Source organism: Scyliorhinus canicula, chromosome 9 (genome assembly GCF_902713615.1).
Source record: "Scyliorhinus canicula chromosome 9, sScyCan1.1, whole genome shotgun sequence".
Lineage (NCBI taxonomy): Eukaryota > Metazoa > Chordata > Chondrichthyes > Carcharhiniformes > Scyliorhinidae > Scyliorhinus > Scyliorhinus canicula.
This window is the reverse complement of record NC_052154.1, coordinates 97,255,583-97,277,698: the sequence shown is the minus strand read 5'-3', so window position 1 is coordinate 97,277,698 and position 22,116 is coordinate 97,255,583. Positions and strand designations below refer to the sequence as shown.

At 44.9% G+C, this 22,116-nt stretch overlaps 1 protein-coding gene across 45 annotated transcripts in view; it reads right to left on the bottom strand.

The window, feature by feature from the left end:
- Positions 1-22,116, bottom strand: part of madd (MAP-kinase activating death domain) — a 224,091-nt gene that overhangs the window by 193,913 nt on the left and 8,062 nt on the right. For all 45 annotated transcript variants that reach the window (XM_038807261.1, XM_038807262.1, XM_038807290.1 and 42 more), the window contains exons 4-5: positions 10,796-11,099; positions 5,438-5,569 (exon numbers count right to left, since the gene is read on the bottom strand). In XM_038807261.1, coding sequence (XP_038663189.1) covers positions 5,438-5,569; positions 10,796-11,099 — 436 coding nt within the window. The remainder of the gene's footprint in view (positions 1-5,437; positions 5,570-10,795; positions 11,100-22,116) is intronic.

Sequence of the window (22,116 nt, the reverse complement as noted above, 5' to 3'; positions counted from 1 at the left end):
GTTGCTAAGATGTTCACTGTAGGTTTCAAAAAGGTCAACTTGAGTTCATAGAATAAACATTGTTTTGCTTTAAAAATTACTTTTCCATTTCTGCTGTACCATACCTGTAGAGTGGGCCGTGTGCTCCCCATACCACAATCTATTAAAAGTTGTGGGCCAGGTGAACTCCATGATACACTTTGGGGTTCTCTAAACCCTGGCCCATAATACCATTTGGAAACAAATGGACTCATTAGGGACAGGCAGAATGGTTTTATAAAGGGGAGGTCGTGCTTCACGAACTTGATTGAGTTTTTTGAGGAGGTGACAAAGATGATTGATGAGGGGAGGGTGGTGGATGTTGTTTACACGGACTTAATAAAGCCTTTTACAAGGTGTCTCATGGCAGACTGGTACAAAACTGGGAAGTGCGGTAGCATAGTGGTTAGCACTACGGCTTCACAGCGCCGAAGCCACAGGTTCAATTCCCGGTTTGGGTAACTGTCTGTGCGGAGTCTGCACGTTCGCCCTGTGTCTGCGTGGGTTTCCTCCCACAAGTCCCGAAAGCCATGCTATTTGGTAATTTGGACATTCTGAATTCTCCCTCCGTGTACCCAAACAGGCACTGGAATATTGCGACTAGGGGATTTTCACAGTAACCTCATTGCAGTGTTAATGTAAGCCAACTTGTGATAATGAAGATTATTATTATTATAAGATTATTATTATAAAAAGGTGAAGTCGCATGGGATCAGAGGTGACATGAATACAGAACTGGCTTGGTCACAGAAGGCAAAGGGTAGCAGTAGAATAGTGGTTCTCTGAATGGAAGGTTGTGACTAGTGGTGTTCCACAGGGATCTGTGCTGGGGGTCTCTTTTGTTTGTACGGTACATAAACGATTTGGAGGAAAATGGAGCCGGTCTAATTAGCAAGCTCGTGGATGACACCAAGGTTGATAAAGTGGCAGGTAGTGTTTAAATAATACAGCAGGACATAAATAGGTTGGAGACTTGGGCAGAGAAATGGCAAATGGAGTTTAATCCAGACAAATGACTATGATTTAGTGGCCATTACTGAAACATGGTTAAAGGATGGTCACGACTGGGAGTTAAATATCCAAGGGTATCAAACTATTCGGAAGGACAGAGTGGATGGTAAGGGAGGTGTTATTTAAGGATGACATCCGGGCAATAGTAAGGGATGACATTGGTACTATGGAGGATAAGGTTGAATCCATTTGGGTGGAAATCAGGAATAGTAAGGCGAAAAAGTCACTGATAGGAGTAGTCTATAGGCCACCAAATAGTAACGTTATGGTGGGACAGGCAATAAACAAAGAAATAACTGATGCATGTAGAAATGGTACAGCAGTTATCATGGGGGATTTTAATCCACATGTCGATTGGTTTAACCAGGTCGGTCAAGGCAGCCTTGAGGAGGAGTTTATACAATGTATCCGCGATAGTTTCCAAGAACAGTATGTAATGGAACCTATGAGGGAACAAGCAGTCCTAGATCTTGTCCTGTGTAATGAGACAGGATTGATTCATGATCTCATAGTTAGGGATCCTCTGGCAAGGAGCGATCATAATATGGTGGAATTTAAAATACAGATGGAGGGTGAAAAGGTAAAATCAAACACTAGTGTTTTGTGCTTAAACAAAGGAGATTACAATGGGATGAGAGAGGAACTAGCGAAGGTAGACTGGGAGCAAAGACTTTATGGTGGAACAGTTTAGGAACAGTGGAGAACCTTCCAAGTGATTTTTCACAGTGCTCAGCAAAGGTTTATACCAACAAAAAGGAAGGACGGTAGAAAGAGGGAAAATCGACCGTGGATATCTGAGGAAATAAGGGAGAGTCTCAAATTGAAGGTAAAAGCATACAAAGTGGCAAAGATTAGTGGGAGACTAGAGGACTGGGAAATCTTTAGGGGGCAAAAGAAAGCTACTAAAAAAGCTATAAAGAAGAGCAAGACAGATTATAAGAGTAAACTTGCTCAGAATATAAAAACAGACAGTAAAAGTTTCTACAAATATATAAAACAAAAAAGAGTGGCTAAGGTAAATATTGGTCCTTCAGAGGATGAGAAGGGAGTTTGAATAATGGGAGATGAGGAAATGGCTGAGGAACTGAACAGGTTTTTTGGGTCAGTCTTCACAGTGGAAGACACAAATAACATGCCAGTGACTGATAGAAATGAGGCTATGACAGGTGAGGACCTTGAGATGATTGTTATCACTAAGGAGGTAGTGATGGGCAAGCTAATGGGGCTAAAGGTGGACAAGTCTCCTGGCCCTGATGGAATGCATCCCAGAGTGCCAAAAGAGATGGCTAGGGAAATTGCAAATGCACTAGTGAAAATTTATCAAAATTCACAAGACTCTGGGGTGGTCCCGGTGGATTGGAAATTAGCAAACGTGACACCACTGTTTAAAAAAGGAGGTAGGCAGAGAGTGGGTAACTATAGGCCAGTGAGCTTAACTTCAGTAGTAGGGAAGATGCTGGAATCTATCATCAAGGAAGAAATAGCGAGGTATCTGGATAGAAATTGTCCCATTGGGCAGACGCAGCATGGGTTCATAAAGGGCAGGTTGTGCCTAACTAATTTAGTGGAATTTTTTGAGGACATTACCAGTGCAGTAGATAACGGGGAGCCAATGGATGTGGTATATCTGGATTTCCAGAAAGCCTTTGACAAGGTGCCACACAAAAGGTTGCTGCATAAGATAAAGATGCATAGCATTAAGGGTAAAGTAGTAGCATGGGTAGAGGATTGGTTAATTAATAGAAAGCAAAGAGTGGGGATTAATGAGTGTTTCTCTGGTTGGCAATCAGTAGCTAGTGGTGTCCCTCAGGGATCCGTGTTGGGCCCACAATTGTTCACAATTTACATAGATGATTTGGAGTTGGGGACCAAGGGCAATGTGTACAAGTTTGCTTGTACACTAAGATAAGTGGTAAAGCGAAAAGTGCAGAGAATACTGGAAGTCTGCAGAGGGATTTGGATATAGGGTCTGGCAGATGGAATACAATGTTGACAAATGTGAGGTTATCCATTTTGGTAGGAATAACAGCAAACGGGATTATTATTTAAATGATAAAATATTAAAGCATGCTGCTGTGCAGAGAGACCTGGGTGTGCTAGTGCACGAGTCACAGAAAGTTGGTTTACAGGTGCAACAGGTGATTAAGAAGGCAAATGGAATTTTGTCCTTCATTGCTAGAGCAATGGAGTTTAAGACTAGGGAGGTTATGCTGCAATTGTATAAGGTGTTAGTGAGGCCACACCTGGAGTATTGTGTTCAGTTTTGGTCTCCTTACTTGAGAAAGGACATACTGGCACTGGAGGGTGTGCAGAGGAGATTCACTAGGTTAATCCCAGAGCTGAAGGGGTTGGATTACGAGGAGAGGTTGAGTAGACTGGGAGTGTACTCGTTGGAATTTAGAAGGATGCGGGGGGATCTTATAGAAACATATAAAATTATGAAGGAAATAGGTAGGATAGATGCAGGCAGGTTGTTTCCACTGGCAGGTGAAAGCAGAACTAGAGGGCATAGCCTCAAAATAAGGGGAAGTAGATTTAGGACTGAGTTTAGGAGGAACCTCTTCACCCAAAGGGTTGTGAATCTATGGAATTCCTTGCCCGGTGAAGCAGTTGAGGCTCCTTCATTAAATGTTTTTAAGGTAAAGATAGATAGTTTTTTGAAGAATAAAGGGATTAAGGGTTTTGGTGTTTGGGCCAGAAAGTGGAGCTGAGTCCACAAAAGATCAGCCATGATCTCATTGAATGGTGGAGCAGGCTCGAGGGGCCAGATGGCCTACTCCTGCTCCTAGTTCTTATGTTCTTATGTTCTTATGTAAATGTGAGGTAATGCATTTTGGGGGGTCTAACATGGAGGGAAAATATACAGTAAATATACTCTTCGGAATATAAGTCAGAGAGATCTGGGCGTGCAGGTCCACGAAGTGGCAACACAAGTGGACGAGGTAGTCAAGAAAGCATATGGAATGCTTGCCTTCATTGGACGGGGCATTGAGTATAAAAACTGGCAAGTCATGCTACAGTTGCATAGAACCGTGGTACGGCCACACTTGGAATATTATGCACAATTCTTGTTGCCGCACGACCAAAAGGATGTGGAGGCTTTGGAGAGGGTGCAGAGGAGACTTACCAGGATGTTGCCTGGTCTGGAGGGCGTTAGTTATGCGAAGGGACTGAATAAACACAAACTGTTTTCATTAGAACGACGGAGGTTGAGGGGGTGACATGATCGAGGTTTACAAGGTGATGAGGGGCATGGATAAAGTGGATAGGCAGGCACACTTTCCAAGGGTGAAGGGGTCAGTCACCAGGGGGCATAGGTTTAAGGTCCATGGTGCAAAGTTCAGAGGAGGTGTGTGAGACAGGTTGTTACACAGAGGGTGGTGAGTACCTGGAATGCGTTGCCAGGGGAGGTTGTGGAAGCAGATACATTGACAGCTTTCAAAACGCAACTCGACAAATACATGGATAGGATGGGTATAGAGGGATACGGCACAAGGAAGTACTGAGGGTTTTTGCCAAGGGTGGTATCATGACTGGTACAGGCTTTGAGGGCCGAAGGGCCTGTTCGTGTACTGTTCTTTGTTCTTATACAGGCAGGACATGGATCCCAGTGAGTGCGATGTTCCCTAGTATGCAAGCTGGACGTGGATCTCAGCGAGGGAAACTCCCCAGTATACAGGCTGGGCTCAGTGCATCTTCGATGTCAAAACAAAGTCCATTACCTTCAGCAATGCAGGCCACCCATTCATTTTTACCCTGACAATCTATTTTCATACAGTTTAATACAATGGAGTGACATACAATGTAATTTCAGAGGGCAGTTAAGAGTCACGGAGAGGCCAGTCCAAGTAAGATTTTTTAAGGTAATTTTCTTTTCCTGATGGTCATTAGTTAACAAGGTCGGCTTTTCTGACAAAACCATAGCCTCGTGATTACTCGTGAATAGCTATTGACCCTCGGTTTATTAATAGTAATAATAATCGCCTATTATCACAAGTAGGCTTCAGTGAAGTTACTATGAAAAGCCCCGAGTCACCACATTCAGCACCTGTTCGGGGAGGCCGGTACAGGAATTGAACCCGCGCTGCTGCCTTGTTCGGCATTAGAAGCCAGCTGTTTAGCCCACTGTGCTAAACCAGCCCATTCAAATCCACAAATGATGTAGTGGAATTTGAACTCTCATCATTGCAACATTAGTCTAGGTTTCTGGATTACTAGTACAGAAACAGAAGCACTGTGCCACATTTCCCCACTACAATTGTCACACAACACACAGAGACAACATTATTATGGCCACGAACCACCCATTTACTCTCCTTCTATATCCCTTGTGGACTGTATCTCATCTAGCACTGCATCATTGGAAGCCTGGACTCTAGTTGAATAACTGCATCCACTGCTACCATACCTGTTCTGCCGATGCCATGCAGGTGGGAAGCAAGGGGATAACTGGGAACATGTATTCCAATGGATAGATCATTGCCACGAATGCCATCACACTCATGGAGAGCGCATTGTAGTCACGGGACTGCAGCACCACCTGCAAAGAAAATGGTCTGATTAGCAAGTTCGCAGACGACACAAAAATTGATGGAGTTGTAGATAGTGAAGAGGACTGTCAGAGGACACAGCAAGATATAAACTGGTTGGAGTCTTGGGCGGAGAAATAACAGATGGAGTTTAATTTGGGCAAGTGTAAGGTAATGGTAATGCACTTTGGAAGGTTCAATGCATGTAGGAATTACACAATAAATGGTCGCACTCTTGCGAGTATTGACAGGCAGAGAGATCTGGGCGGGCATGTCCACCGATCACTGAAAGGGGCAACGCATGTGGATGAGGTGGCCAAGAAGGCATACGGCATTCTGGTCTTCATCGGGTGGGGCATTGAACATAAAAATTGGCAAGTCATGTTGCAGCTGTACAGGACCCTAGTTAGGCCTCATTTGGAATTTTGTGTACAATTCCGGTTGCCACACTACCATAAGGATGTGGATGCTTTGGAGAGGGTACAGAAGTGGTTTACTAGGATGTTGCCTGATATGGAGAGCATTAGCTATGAGGAGAGGTCTGTTCTCACTGGAACGACGGAGGTTGAGAGGCAACCTGATAAGAGGTCTACAAGATTATGAGTGGCGTGGATTGTCAGATGCTCTTTCCTCGGGTAGGAGAGTCAAATACTAGGAGACATAGGTGCATGGGGAAAAGTTTAGAACAAATGTGCGAAGCACGTTTTTTTTTTTTTACAGAGGGTGGTAAATATATGGAATGCGCTGCCTGGGGAGGTGGTGGGAGCAGGTACGATAGCGGCATTTAAGGTGCAGCTAGATAAATATATGAACAGGGTGGGAATGGAAGGATATGGACTCCATAAATGCATACGATTTTAGTTTAGGCAGGTACCATGGTCAGCACAGGCTTGGAGGGCCGAAGGGCCTGATCCTGTGCTGTATTGTTCTTTGAAGTGGTCAACAATGCAAAGCCCAGGGAGCCACCTCAGCTGCCAGTTATACAGTCAGCCAAAGTCAAAATGGAGCAACACAGCATTAACTTTTTTAAAATAAATTTAGAATATCCAATTCATTTTCTCCAATTAGTGGGGGCAATTTAGCGTGGCCAATCCACCTACCCTGCACATCTTTTGGGTTGTGGGCGAGAAATCCACGCAAGCACGGGGAGAATGTGCAAACTCCACACGGGCAGTGATCCAGAGCCAGGATCAAACCTGGGACCTCGGCGCTATGAGGCAGCAGTGCTAACCAGTGCATCACCATGCTGCCCTCACCTTATTAAATACCAACTCCTGATGGAGCGACACAGCATCAACTTATTAAATACAAGTTTAATCAAATATAGCCGAGGGAAGCCATTGAAACTGCCAATCTGACCAAAGCACTAATTAGAGTGCTTGATGCTGATTATCATTCCAGTCATTAATCTATCTGAAGATCTAGCGCACATTCACCAATCTACTTACACTGCAACTGGGGACCGTCCCTCTGTCCCGCTTGTGTGAAATGGGATTGAAGCTGTAACCCTCATCACATCACTTTTTATCATCGGGTTCTGTTGAATTGTGGCCCTCGTACTGTCAGAGCTCAGTGTAAAACAGGGCTCAGCGGCCACTGTTTAATTTTCACATCAGGCCTGATGACTCCAAACCCAATCTCACCACCATTACGTTCTGATACTTGGCCGGATGGAATTAGTGCAGTAGAGAATGTCTAGTTTGTGATTAGTTCAATGTTTATTGATTAACAATAACTTGGGTCAGATAACAATATGAAAACTACTAAAACCACTGACTATTAAATTATAAATTTATCAAAGAGCTATTACAAATGCGGTTACCCACTATGACGACTATCTCCAGACCCCACAAGGTTGTAGTGCCACGTGGTTGTTCTTTACTGCCACATGCTGGTTGGAGGGCGTATCTGTTAATATTTATATAACTGCTTTGGCATATCATCACAACCACCACCTCTGTAAACACTTCCCGAATCAGACTGCTCTTCCGACGGCCAGTTCACATGAGCAAAACCTCTTCCAGTTCAGTGTTACAAAGACTGAATTAATTTGTTTGATGAGGGCTCCAAACTGTTCCATAAAGCAACTGACTCCATCATGCTGAGATTATTCCAGTCTGCTCACAACCTTGGTGTCCGATTGACCCCAAGAGAAGCTACCAACCTCATATTTGTGCCATCACTAAAACCACTCCAAAAGACATAGGAGCAGAATTAGGCCACTCGGCCCATCAAGTCTGCACCGCCATTCAATCATCGCTATTTTTTCATCCCCATTCTCCTGCCTTGTCCCCATAACCCCTCATCCCCTTATTAATAAAGAACCTATCTATCTCTGACTTTTTTTCTAAAAAATTTATTATTCTCCATTTTCACATTTTCTTCAGAATTTACCCTCCACCAACAAACAGTAAACGGTAACGAATACAATGTCAATCCCCTCATCAACAACAACGATCCGATCCTCCCATCTGGCCCATAATGGCCCATCTGACAATACAAGCATCAAATAAAACTAAACCCCCCCCCCCCAAGGAGGAAAAAAAAGAAAAAGGAATCAGGAATTGCTCCTGGTCACTGGTGACACATATGGTTCACCCCACAACCCCCCCCCCCCCCCCACACTAATATTCAATGCCATCCAATCCCTGAAAGAGTACCGTGAATGGCACCCATGAATTATAGGCACCCCCTCCCCATCCTCCTCCCAGACTCCTCCCCTACCACTTCCTCTTGTCAACTCCCCAACTTTGGTTTCTTCCCCCAACTTTTCACCCTGGCTAGACTCACCGAAATCTGTTCTACCAGACTCCGATGGCCACAGCCCCTCCCCCACCTCACTCCAGTTCACTGGCCGGTTTAAACCGGCCAGCGTGGAGGCCCCAGCCCGGGTCTCCTTCCCCCTTGCCCGGTCCCAGGAAAACCAAGAAATCTCCTTCAGCACACAACCCCGGCATACACACCCAAGCCCCAAAGAACCATCATTGCAAATGAAAGTCCCAACTCTTCCCTTGTCCAAATATACAGCGTCGTCTCATTTAGTACATACACCAACACACAGTGAAATAATCAAGTTACATGAGGCTACATCGGTACATGACCATTTCTCAATTCAGCCACAGTCCTTCTTCCTTCGCAAACTCCTCCGTCGCTTCCGCCATCCCAAAATAAAAGTCCTTGGATTTGTAGGTCACCCTCAACTTAGCTGGATATACTAAGCCGCACTGCACCTTGCTGATGTACAGTGCTTTCTTCACCCGGCTGAAGGCAGCCCACCTCCTCGCCAGCTCCACTGTAAAGTCCTGATATATGCGTATACCAGCTCCAGCCCACTGCACCATCCGCTTCTGCTTTGCCCAGCACAGGACCTTCTCCTACACGCTGTACCTACGGAAACGCACAGTTACTACTCTTGGCGGCTGACTCGCCTTTGGTACAGGCCTCCACAACCGATGAGCCCAATTCAGTTCGCATCGAGGGGGATCTTCCCCCTCCCCCAATAGCTCCGCCAACATCGTTGCAAAATACTCGTCTGCCTCGGGCCTTCCATTCCTTCGGGCAGACCAACAATCCTTAGATTCTGCCGCCTGGATCTGTTTTCCAGGTCTTCCATTTTGGCTCGCAGACCCTTGTTGTTCTCTGTCACCTTCCACAACTCCTTCCCCATCAAGGCGAGTCGATCACTGTGCTACGATAATACCTCTTCCACTTTCTTCAGTGTCTCACCTTGCCCCCACACCTCTGCCGCTGCGCTTGATACCGCCGCCCTCACCGGGGCAACCGCCTCCTCCACCAGCACTTTCAATACCGACCTATCTCCTTCTTCATCGCTTCCAAATGCTTTGTGAGCTGTTTTTTCAAGTCCCTCAACCATCACTTTGGTCATTTCTTCTGCTGTGAGCAATGTGGCCTCCCCTGGTGCTCCAGCCTCCACTTTCCTTACAGTTCTTGCGCTGACCTTTCCACTCACCGGCGGACTTTTATTAACCCCCTTTTTCACCGCCGTTTGTTTTCCCAAGCTTGGACATTTCTCCTCCGTGCCTTCTTACAGCTTTTTCAGCCTCCATTGTCCCTGGGACCGAGCGTTTAAACCCCGGAATTTCTATTCCCGAGCGAGAGCCCTCCAGTATGTGGCTGCCTCCCGCCCGCCGTCACCGGAAGTCCCCCTCTCTATCTCTGTCTTAAAGACACTCAGTGAATTGGCCTCCACAGCCTTCTGCGGCAAACAGTTCCACAGATTCACCACCCTTTGGCTGAAAAATTCCTCCTCATCTCTGTTTTAAAGGATCATCCCTTTAGTCTGAGATGGTGTCCTCTGGTTCTAGTTTTTCCTACAAGTGGAAACATCCTTGCCACATCCATCTCATTTACACCTCTGCAACATCACCTGACTTTGCCTCAATTTAGCTGTTACTGAGAGTAATATTTATTCCTGTGTTACTTGTAAACTTCACTGTGCCAATGCACTCTTCCCACATTTTACCCTCTGGAAACTTGAGATCATCCAAAACACTGCTATGTGTGCCTTGACCCGCATCAAGTCCAATCTCCTCTGTGCTCACTCAGCTACATTAGTTCCCATTTAAGCTATGATTTGAATTGAAAATGTTCACCTTGCTTTAAATTGCTCCACAATCTCAACTCCCTGACATCTGTAATCTCCTCCCGCCCCACACCCAATGAGATATCTGCTTATTTAGCTCAGCACATTTGATGACGTTAAACTCCAACAGGTTTGTTTCGAATCACAAGCTTTCAGAGCATAGCTCCTTCCTCAGGTGAAGGAGCCGCGCTCCGAAAGCTAGTGATTCGAAACAAACCTGTTGGATTTTAACCTGGTGTTGTGAGACTTCTTACTGTGCCCACCCCATTCCAATGCTGGCATCTCCACATGACGTTAAAGGCATTGTATAAATCTAAGTTATTGCACAGCAGTCGGTTGTAACACTTGACCCTCATGGGCAAGGTTCAGTGTGGTATGGATTGAGCTGCGATTTAGCCCCAACACGATTCAGAGTGGAGTAATGTTAAAATCATTGATTCAGATCACTGTTTAGTGCAATTTCTTTTTTAATCAGATGCAAAGCCAGTTTTGAAACCAACGCGAATTTGACTCATTTTAGAACAAATATGATGCCCCATGATCAGGTGCTAACACTGTGGGAAAACGGAACCTTTGTCTACTTTTGACCATCTGTTTAACACATTGAGCATGGAGGCATCATGTTCCTCCTCACCTTGTGTTCCAGTAGGATGCAGCTGAGCACCTGAAGGCAGGGTTCTACTCCGAGCAGTTCAAGAGGAAGGTGCAGGGGGAAGTCCACCAGAGTGAAACGGGCCATGTCTGGGAGAGCAAAGGTGAGTGCTGGCTGGAGTTCCCGGGGCAGGATCTCCACATCCACCCTTTTCTGGCCGGGGGCAGGCACAGGGGAGTGCAGCAATCTGTAAATCCAAGACTCCATCTCTCGCACATCATGCAGGATAACACTGGACTTTTCATCCACAGTCAGAGAGCCAGTGAACAGCCTCCACATGGTATCTCTGTAAAACAAAAGAGGAGCCATCTGTTAGATGGTAGCATGCCGACGTACGCCAGGAGGAAAGAGTTAAGCGATTAGAACATTGCTCCTCAACACAATGGCAGGACTTACTATCCAAAACCTTCCTATATAAATACTGGGGCTACCACAGCAGGTCAGAGGTTAGGAATCCTGCACTGACAAACTCACCTCCTGACTACCCAAAGCCTGTTCACCATCTACATGGCACAAGTTGGGTGTGCAATGGAATGCACTTGCCTAGATGAGTGCAGATGTCTGGGAACACATCCACCACCACCTGGAGGTTCTCCTTCAAGTCATCCACCATCTTAACTTTGTAAAGAACGTGTCTTTCAGCATTTTCTCTCTTGTCTAATCCTTACGTCCTTTTAATACCTGTCCTGCTGGCTAGTTTAAAAATCAGAGTTCTGGTTTTCCCCTGCAACCAGACTGCAAACTGCCATTTGAACTAGCCCAGGACTTCCCCTTGATGCTCTGTGGCAAAGCCCGTGATGTTAGTATGATTGATTTGGCAAACAGCCAATCAATACGTCCGAAATTTTGGGGCATCTCCTGTTCTCGCCATTCAGAACCTTACGGAAGAAAGGCGAGTCTTGTGAAGAGTTCCATTTTGTCCTGAGTTTTGTGATGAGATCCAAGCATGAGGCAGTTTTAAACTCTCTCTCTGCCTGGCGGTTGATAGAGCATTCGGCAGCTTGCAGGTGACTGGAGACATCATTAGGAGATCGCTGGCTACAAAGTCTGTTAACGTCAGTAGCACAGAACCATCTCGTACCCCTTAATCCCTGTTTATCTTTAACCTTTTCACCGTGTGTCTGTCTGGGTGGAGGGTGGGATGGGGTTTTGGGGATAAAATAGATTAACAGACCATTGTTCCATTCTTATCTTTATACATCAATCTTTTTTCTTGTTATAAATCTTTTTTTTTATGTTTTACTTATAAACTGGTGCCTGTAACATATTGGAGCAGTCTAGGGACAAGTTTATAAGAATTATTTGTTAATTCACTTATGTGGAGACTCTGGGTCGAGGAGGGCTGGAATTGATGGCATGCTCACCCAGGGTATTGTAACAACTTGGAAATAAAGCTCCGTTCCTTCACTGACGCTGGGTCAAAATCCTGGGAACTGCCTCCCTAACAGCACTGTGGGTCTACCTTCACCTCAGGGACTATAGCGGTTCAATAAGGCAGCTCACCTTCCCATGGGCAACTAAGGATGGGCAACAAATGCCGGTCTAGTCATCAACACTTCTGTCTAATGAGTGGATTTAAAAAAACATTTGTATTTGCTTTTAACAATACTGTATTTAAAACCCAGGAACACTGGACAAATGTATACAAAACCCATGATCACACAAGTGTTACCCTTCCAACTGTTAAAACAGGAGTACAGTGTGTCTGAGAAAGCACTATGATATCAGAGCCATATCACTTCACACTGCGTCTCCAGTCATTAATTCTCTCTTTGACCAAGCCAATTCTATGTCCCCAACTATGCCCATAAAGTGCTTTCACTGAAAGACTGCCGGGAGGCAGTTGGAAGCGGAAGAGTAAAATTGGACACAGCAGCACACAGACAGAGAGCAAGCGGGGAGCCCTGAATTGGGAGTGCGGGGTTTGCAAAGGCATGGGCGAGGTGGATTGCATACAGTACGGTAGAGGATCAGTAATAGCCTGGATACTACAGGAAGACTGATGCACAAAGGTGCTTTAGGCATGAACCTAGCTGTTACACCTCATAATCCATGTGCTGCTATCTGAAACCACCCAGTCAGGGATCACTACATCAATCATGTTATCCACTCTACCCTGTCTACAGGAAATGAAATGATACACCAATCAATCAGACTGGAACTTACAGATCTATATCAGCTTCTCAACCAACACCCCACATAGAAAACTCATTGCATTCTTCTATAATCAATAAACAAGAACAAAACAACATTGATTTTGAACAAAGAATACAATCTCAATCACACACATAATATTCCAAAGAACATCGTTCGTCAAGAAGAAACATTTTCTATATGAAATTACTTTCAAACATAGGATATTTGTGTTCAAGCAAGGAGGGTTTCTTGGTCGACTTCATAGCATCAGCAAATAATTTATTGAATGTCAAGAATAACACATGATGTGGAGATGCCGGCGTCGGACTGGGGTGAGCACAGTAAGAAGTCTTACAACACCAGGTTAAAGTCCAACATGTTTGTTTCAAACACTAGCTTTCGGAGCACTGCTCCTTCCTCAGGTGAAATCACCTGAATAACACAGGTTAGGTACAGAGTAAAGCTCCCTCTATACTGTCCCCATCAAACATTCCCTGGCCTGGTACTGCACAGGGTTAGATACAGAGTAAAGCTCCCTCTACACTGTCCCCATCAAACACCCCCAGGACAGGTACAGCACAGGGTTAGATACAGAGTAAAGCTCCCTCTACACTGTCCCCATCAAACACTCCCAGGCCAGGTACTGCACAGGGTTAGATACAGAGTAAAGCTCCCTCTACACTGTACCCATCAAACACTCCCAGGACAGGTACAGCACGGGGTTAGATACAGAGTAAAGCTCCCTCTACACTGTCCCCATCAAACACCCCCAGGACAGGTACAGCACAGGGTTAGATACAGAGTAAAGCTCCCTCTACACTGTACCCATCAAACACTCCCAGGCCAGGTACTGCACAGGGTTAGATACAGAGTAAAGCTCCCTCTACACTGTCCCCATCAAACACCCCCAGGACAGGTACAGTGCGGGGACAGATACAGAGTAAAGCTCCCTCTACACTGTCCCCATCAAACACTCCAAGGACAGATACCGCACGGGGTTAGAATTTGCACCCAGCATCTACCCTATCCAGCCCTGTAAGTATCCTATGTATTTATTACATAATTACAATTAGATAAAATTAGCCCAGGAATGAGTCCAGTGAATCTTCACTGGTTACCAGTATCCTTCTTTAGGTAAGGAGACCAAAACGATGTACAGTTTTAGGCGAGGTCTCACTAAGGCCCTTTATAATTGCAGTAAGGCAATTTCACAGGATACTTACCGGTTGAAATCAGTGAATTCACAACATAAGCTGTTCCAATTACCAACTCCTTTGAGAGCGGGATCTTAGCACATTTCACTTCAGCCTCATTTTGTCCTGGAATCCTGTGCTCTTGAATCAGGATTTCAATTCCTTAACTCCCTCCATCCTAACCAACCATAACCAGTCAAATAAGGTCAGTTAGCAAATCCCATTCAGAAGCAGGTATCACTGGCAGCTTCACAATCCATGCCCTTTATGGATGATGCTAAACATCCCAAGTGTTACTTCATGCAATTTTTATGTATTGGAAATAAAATAATGTGTATTTATCTAGCAGCATTCACGTTCCATAGAATCCCTACAGTACAGAAGGAGGCCATTTGGCCCATCAACTCTGCACCTCCCCTCCGAAAGAGACTCTACCTAGGTCCACTCCCTGATCTATCCCCACACCCCATAATCCCACCTAACCTGCACATCCTTGGACACTAAGGGGCAATTTAGCCTGGCCAATCCACCTAACTTGCACATCTTTGGACTGTGGGAGGAAACAGGAGCACCCGGAGGAAACCCACGCACACATGGGGAGAACGTGCAAATTCAACACAGTCACCCGAGGCCGGAATTGAATCCGGAACCCTGGAGCTGTATGGCAGCAGTGCTAGCCACTGTTCCACTGCTGCCACTTGGATGTTCCACTATTCTGAACAACATAAATAATTAAGTAAACCAGATCAAATTAACAAATCAAATCCCCTTAAAGGGAAACCGCCTTAAATAAAAATCTAATTGAAAATTAAACTTCAAACCAAAATCTGATTAAAGTTGTGAATAAGGCACCCAGACCCTGCAGTGCCCAAGAGGCACAGCAGGACTCGGTGGTGCCAATGGACACTGCATGCTCCCTCTCCAGGGAACACCAGCCCGAGAATGTAGCCGTGGTAGAGGGGCAGAGTTAGGTCAGATGACCCTCTCAATGGCCAGCTGCCTGGACCTGTTGAAAGCACTACGCTTCCTCAATCACATTTTGAAGTATAGTCGCTGTAACAATATGAATACATTTATACACAAACAGTTACATGATAAATGACCAGATAATCTGTCATTGTAGATGTGGAGTGACGAGGTCAGGCAGCCAGAACTCCCCACAAACTGTGCCATGGAACATTTTACATCCACACAGACAGGCGTTGTCCCAAGCCAATTCCAACATTCAGTGAGATCTTGGCTGATCTATGAATTAACTGTACCTTTATCCAATATCCCTTACACCATTTACAAGCAATAATCTATAAATCTCACCTGGCATCAATTGCTGTTTGTGGAAGAAAACTTCAAAATTCTACCAATCTTTCTGTGTTACAAATCCTTCCCAATTTCTCATTTAAAAGCTTCGGCTCAAATCTTTTAAAACATCCCCTCGTCGCTAACTTCCCAACATGTAATTTAAAATCCTCCACGGAAACTTAACATTTATTTGACTTGTCTGAAATGTCTGACAGAATATAAAATAAAATTTTTGCGCAGATGTTCACATTAATAGGTTGATCTGTAATATGCCAAATTTAATAATTATTTAGTCAATGCTACTATGCTGCTTTACTGCACTAGGGTGTTTGGTAGGGTTGCATTCATTTTTAAGTGTTAAAATGGGGTTGCATTGGAAAATGGTTTAGAAAACACAATCCTTGCCTGTTCATCTCAATTTGAGTGTTAAAATCCCACAATAAAACCACACAGTACTTGCTACATGTTTGCCTAACCTCTGCATTTATACGATCTCCCACTTCATAGTTGCTACCAGGGGGAATATACACAACTTCCACCACAATATGAAATTCCTTTCTATTTCTTAATTCAACCCATTTTATTTCTTAATTCAACCCATAAAGACTCCACTGTTTACTTACCTCTATCAGTCATTTCATCCTTAATCACTCAGATAACTTCCACACATATCCCCCATCCCGCCCCTACATTTATTTCCCTGTCTTCCTGTAGATCTTTCAACTTGGTAATTTTAATTCCCTGCCCCGATCATCTTGGAGTCATTTCTCAGTAACAAACATCATGCCATATGCTCCAAGTTGAATTTGGGCTTTAAATTCATTCAATCTGCTTCTTTTATTGTGTGTGTGTTTGTATAAAGAACATTTGGGTTACGTACCCTAACCTGCCCGTCCTCTGTACTTTAATACACAGGTTTCTCATTTCCCCTCCTGGTTAAATCATTCTATATAACCTAGTTTATTTTTACCTTCTTTGTCTAAAGAACATTACTCTACATTAGTCTACATCAGTCTACATTAGTCTACTCTCCTCCCTATTTGTTTTTGACCTATTATTTAGACTACCTTATTCACTCGCACCCTCCCACAATCCCTTTACTAGTTTAAAGTCCTTGTGATTGCCCTATTGCTCCTATCCACTTAAAGTCTGGTCCCAATGGTGTTTTTCCTCCCTGTCCCAATACTGTGTACCATGAAATGAATCCCCTCTTTCCAACATTACCCCTTCAGCCATATGTTCACCTCCTTAATCCCCTTATCCCTAAATTTGTTTCCTCATTGTTTGGGTAATAATCTAGAGATTATAACCCTTCAAGTCCTGTCCTGTAATTTCGCTCCTTGAATCTCTTGCCTATCTTCCCCATGTTGTTGGTCACAACATGCATCACAGTAACTGTATCCTTCCCCTCCCTCTCCAATATCCTTTCAAGCTGGTTTGAGATCTCATCCTGGCACCAAGCAGTTTGCAAACTGACACGTTAGTAAGACACAAGATAAATCTAAACTGTGGACATCAAACTTTTTTCTTGTTGCTACTTTAAAATTTACTTTTACTGAACCCAAAGATGGCTGCTGATGTTCGAGTCACATAACTCAAGATTGGCCAACTGTTCTGGAAGCTTACAACTGAGATTGTCAGAACAAGCGAGTTCCACATTTAGCCTTGCGGAATCTCATACTCCTTTGCAAGGTTATATTATAATCACAAAACTATTAGGTTAACAGACGAACCGGCTCCCCAGCCAGGGCAATAACGAAAACAGAGACATCAAGACTTGTTATACCTGAAGAGGTATTCGCAGCCATCATTTCACTCAAGGGAATAATGGATTTTGGCCAGAAGCAAACAAACTGCTTGTGAAGTTGCAATTAACTCATTAATGGGCCACATTATATGACCCCATGTTTTTTGCCTCTTGGACAGATTTAACATTACGTTTCTAGCCTCACAGATCGGTCGGCTGATTACTTCCAACCTGAAAAGAACAGTGGCAGGGCTCACAGCTGACCACCATCCCTTCATCCGCTGCATCACATGGGTTCTCCTGTCTCATACCACTTTTGTTCTGAATCTGCAGCTCTAATGGAGTGTGATCCAGGTTTGGGGACAAAACACCCAGTCAGCTGCTCTTCCACACATACACCTCAGTGTATCTCCAACTCTCACTTGACGGCAAAGACTGCGATAGACAATTACTTCATGTGTTCACTCAGTACAGCCTTGCTATCCACAAACTCCCACAAGCCCCAGTCTACTCTGTCGTATCTTGGTCTCCATTATCTATAAATTGATTTTTGCTCATCTTAGCTTCTTTTTGCATGTACAATTGATTTCTTTTCTTCATGCCAGTAGCAAGGCCAGCATTTGTTGCCCATCTCTAATTGCTCTTCAACCCATTGCTATGTGTCTGGTGTCAGATGTAGACCAGACCAGGTAAGGACGGCAGATTTCCTTCCCTGAAGGACATTACTGAACCAGATTTTTACAACAGTTGACAATGGTTTCATGGTCACCATTACGGAGACAAACCTTATTTTAATTCCAGATTGATTTATTAATTGAATTTAAATTCACCTGCTACTGAGGTGGGATTTGAACCCATGTCCCCAGAGAATTTGCCTGGGCCCCTGGATTACTTGTCCAGTGACATTATCCCTACACCACTGCTTCCCCCAAATATTTAATGCTTCAAGCTTACACAAAGCACAGCTATTCGAGATTAAAAAGCAACAGCAACTTTCCTCCTCTGCACCACATTCTCATTCTCACCAAATTCCCAACTTGAACACTCGAGCTGCACTCATGGCTACTCCTGTGCTACCACTAGAGGTCACTCAGAACCTTGTCTAATATCTTATCCAACTATTTCAAGTCAATACAAATAACCAAGTAAACTAAATCAAATAAACTGAGGGACAAATTAAAGGGACAGTATCTTATAGGGGAAACTGCCTTAAACAAACATCGAATCACAAATGAGCCTTAAAACATCAAAACCAAAATGTAATTAAAGAGATCAATAAGGCACTCCAGCCCCCTGCGGGGCTCAATGGGCATGGAACGCCTCGATAGTACCCGTGAACACTGCATACTCCCTCTCCAGGGACACCTGGCTGCGAATATAGCAATAGTAGAGGAACATGAGAGTCAGGTTGGATGATCCCCTGCTGTCTGGACCTGTTATTGGCAAGTTTGGCCAGTCCAGGAGCAGATTCACAAAGAGGTCCTCCTCATTCCCTGCCCATCTCCACACCGGGTGCCCAAAGATCAGGAGCGTGGGGCTAAAGTGCAAACAAGATTGCAACAAAAGATGGTACCCACCACAGCATAGCAGTTACTCGATGTTTGTGCAAAGCTGGCCCAACTTGTTGGAATCAAAGGTTGCTGCACTCCCTGTAGTGTTAGACAAAACTAAGGAGCATGCTTAGGCCACTTGAGAAAGAGCATTACATTTAAATATAGATTGAGTTGTTGAAACATCCAGGCTATCTGACTGCAAAGCTATCTCCAAAAGCCAATTGCTTCTCTCACATTCTGCAGCAATGGAACTCCAGTCCCACACCAACATGGTTGACTCTCAACTGTTCTGAAGTAGCCTGGCAAAATCCTCCATTGCATCAAATCACTTTCTGGAAGGCAGCCCACTGTAATTGTCTCATGGCAGACAGTGAGTAATAAATGCCAAACTTTCCAACCATGTCCATATCCGAAGACTGAACCGTTTTAAAAGGTTGGCGGGGAGATTGGCAAGGGGGGCTGGATGAGTTATGGATTTGCTCAATAAATGCTATTTTATGGTAGGATTTGGGTGGGGCTGAGATTGCAGCATCAATTGTTATTGCTGGAATTTGATTGGATTGAGAGAAAAGGTTTACCTAACAAATGATAATGCCCAAAACAGGAAGTCAACCAATCAGAACTGTCCATTCCCACAACAGAGGGGAGGTAAAAGCTGCCATCTAACCTGTCCAAGTCCTTGTCAGCAGGGTTGCCATCAGCAGTGAAGTGAAGCTGATGACAAGGACATGAAGGTTTCTTCAACAGAAAATATATCGACAAGATTCAATGGTACACAAGGCAACAGGAGGAGGACTTATCCCCAGAGAGATCTGCTCTTAATGGGCTGCATTTACATCACTTTGAACTGCTGTACATCAAACCACAGGAACATCTGCTCCACAAAATCAGCACCGTCTCGTGCAAGGCAAGGCTAAGGAGCAGCCGCCTTACTGGGTCAGCTCACCAGAGGAACAGTAACCCCAGAGGAAGCAGCATCCCCACAGGAATAGCCTCATCAAACAACACTGCCATCACACTGCCTCACCACAGAAGTGATCTCTTAGCACGATAACAGGCAGAGCACTAAACCACAGGGCACTCACCAATCTCTACCTCAGCTGCCTTTCTCCCCAAGAGATGCAGCCAATTATGTTCATCCGTTCCCAATGTATGTAGACCACATTTCTGGTATATGATATATATCCTAATAAGTCCTCTCTGCAGTCTCTCCAGTACCTCTACATCCGTTTTATAATATGGCAAACAGAGCAGTACCAAGCATGCCCTAACCAAGGTTCGATATGGGTTTTATATAAAACTTTCCCACTAATCAATTCTATCTCTTGAGAAATAAAGCCGAGTGCTTGGGTTGTCTATTTTCATGGCCTTGCTAACCTGTGATTTGGTGCAAAAGCCGTTGCTGTTTATTTGTACACCCAGATCTTTGTCCCTCTATCCCACCTAGACTGGCACTTTCCCGGGTACAGGCCCATCTCACCATCCCAAATCATCGGAAGTTACCAATAGAGCCAACCCCACTATCTCATAAATCAGAGGTGGAAATCTTGAAAGTTGGGATTTAATACAAAACCCCATTGTTGCTTTTCCAAACACAAGCAAGCATAAGTTGCCAGTTGGTTTATGAACCTGATTACTTAAAACCGTGGCAGTTGTGACAAGCCCCAATTGTGGATCAACAAGCTGCCTGCTGCAGGTGCATCTGTCCATTACAGTATCGGTAGAAGTGACCAACACACAGACCTCATGGAGACAAAGTCCCGCTTTCGCATTGAGATACCACTATCACTGTGCTAAATGTCACTTCAAACAAGACTGGGCATCCATGAGGCGCTGTGGGCCATCAGCAGCAGCAGAATTGTATTTAACCACAGTCTGTAACCTCATGGCCTGGCATATCCCCACTCCACAATTACCACGGCTGCACAGTGGGTAGCACCGTTGCTGTACAGTGCCAGGGTCCCATATTCAATTCCCAGCCTGGGTCACTGTCTGTGCGGAGTCTGCACGTTCTCTCAGTGTCTGAATGGGTTTCCTCCGGGTGCTCCACTTTCCTCCCATAAGTCCAGAAAGACATGCTGTTAGGTAATTTGGACATTCTGAATTCTCCCTCATTGTACCCGAACAGGCAGTTGAGTGTGGCGACTAAGGGATATTCACAGTAACTTCATTGCAGCGTTAATGTAAGCCTACTTGTGACAATAATAAAGATAATTATACCACCAAGCCAGGTGATCAGCCCTGGTTCAATGAAGAGTGCGGGAGAGCATGTCAGGAGCAACATCAGGCATACCGAAAAATGGGAGTTGCCAATCTGGTGAAGCTACAACACAGACCACTTGCGTGCCAAACATCATAAACTGATAGAGTTAAGCGATCCCATAACCAACAGATCGGATTTAAGCTCTGCAGTCCTGCCACATCCAGTCGTGAATGGCGGCAGACAATTAAACTCACTGAAGGAGGAGGCTCCACAGTTATCCCCATCCTCAGTGATGGAAGATTCCAGCACATCTGTGCTGAAAAAGGCTGAAGCATTCATAACAACCTTCAGCCAGAAGTGCCGAGTGGATGATCCATCTCGGTCTCCTCCAGAGGGCCACAGCATTACAAATGTCAATCTTCAGCCAATACAATTCACTCCAAGTGATGTCAAGAAACGGCTGAAGACACTGGATACTGCAAAGGCTATGGGCCCTGATAATATTCTGGCAATAGTACTTGTGCTCCAGATCTTGCCGCACTCCTGGCCAAGCTGTTCCAGTACAGCTACAACACTGGCATCTACCTGGCAATGTGGAACATTGCCCAGGTCTGTGCTGTACACAAGAAACAGGAAAAATCCAACCCAGCCAATTACTGCCCTATCAGTCTACTCTCCATCATCAGCAAAGTGATGGAAGGGTCATCAACAGTGCTATCAAGCGGTACTTACTCAGCAATAACCTGCTCACCGACGCTCAGATTGGGTCCCGCCAGGGTCACTCAGTTCCTGACCTCATTACAGCCTTGGTACAAACATGGACAAAAGAGCCGAATGCCAGGGGTGAAGTGAGAGTAACTGCCCTTGACATCAAGGCAGCATTTGACCAAGTATGGCATCAAGGAGCCCTGGCTAAACTGGCGTCAATGGGAATCAGAGGGGAAAACTCTCTGCTGGTTGGAGTTATACCTGGCGCAAAGGAAGATGGTTGTGGTGGTTGGAGGTCAATCATCTCCGCTCCAGGACATCACTGCAGGAGTTCCTCAGGGTAATGTCCTACACCTAACCATCTTGAGCTACTTCATCAATTACCTTCCTTTCATCATAAAGTCACTGGGGATGTTCACTGAGGGTTGCACAATGTTCAGCCCCACTCCTGACTCCTCAGGTAC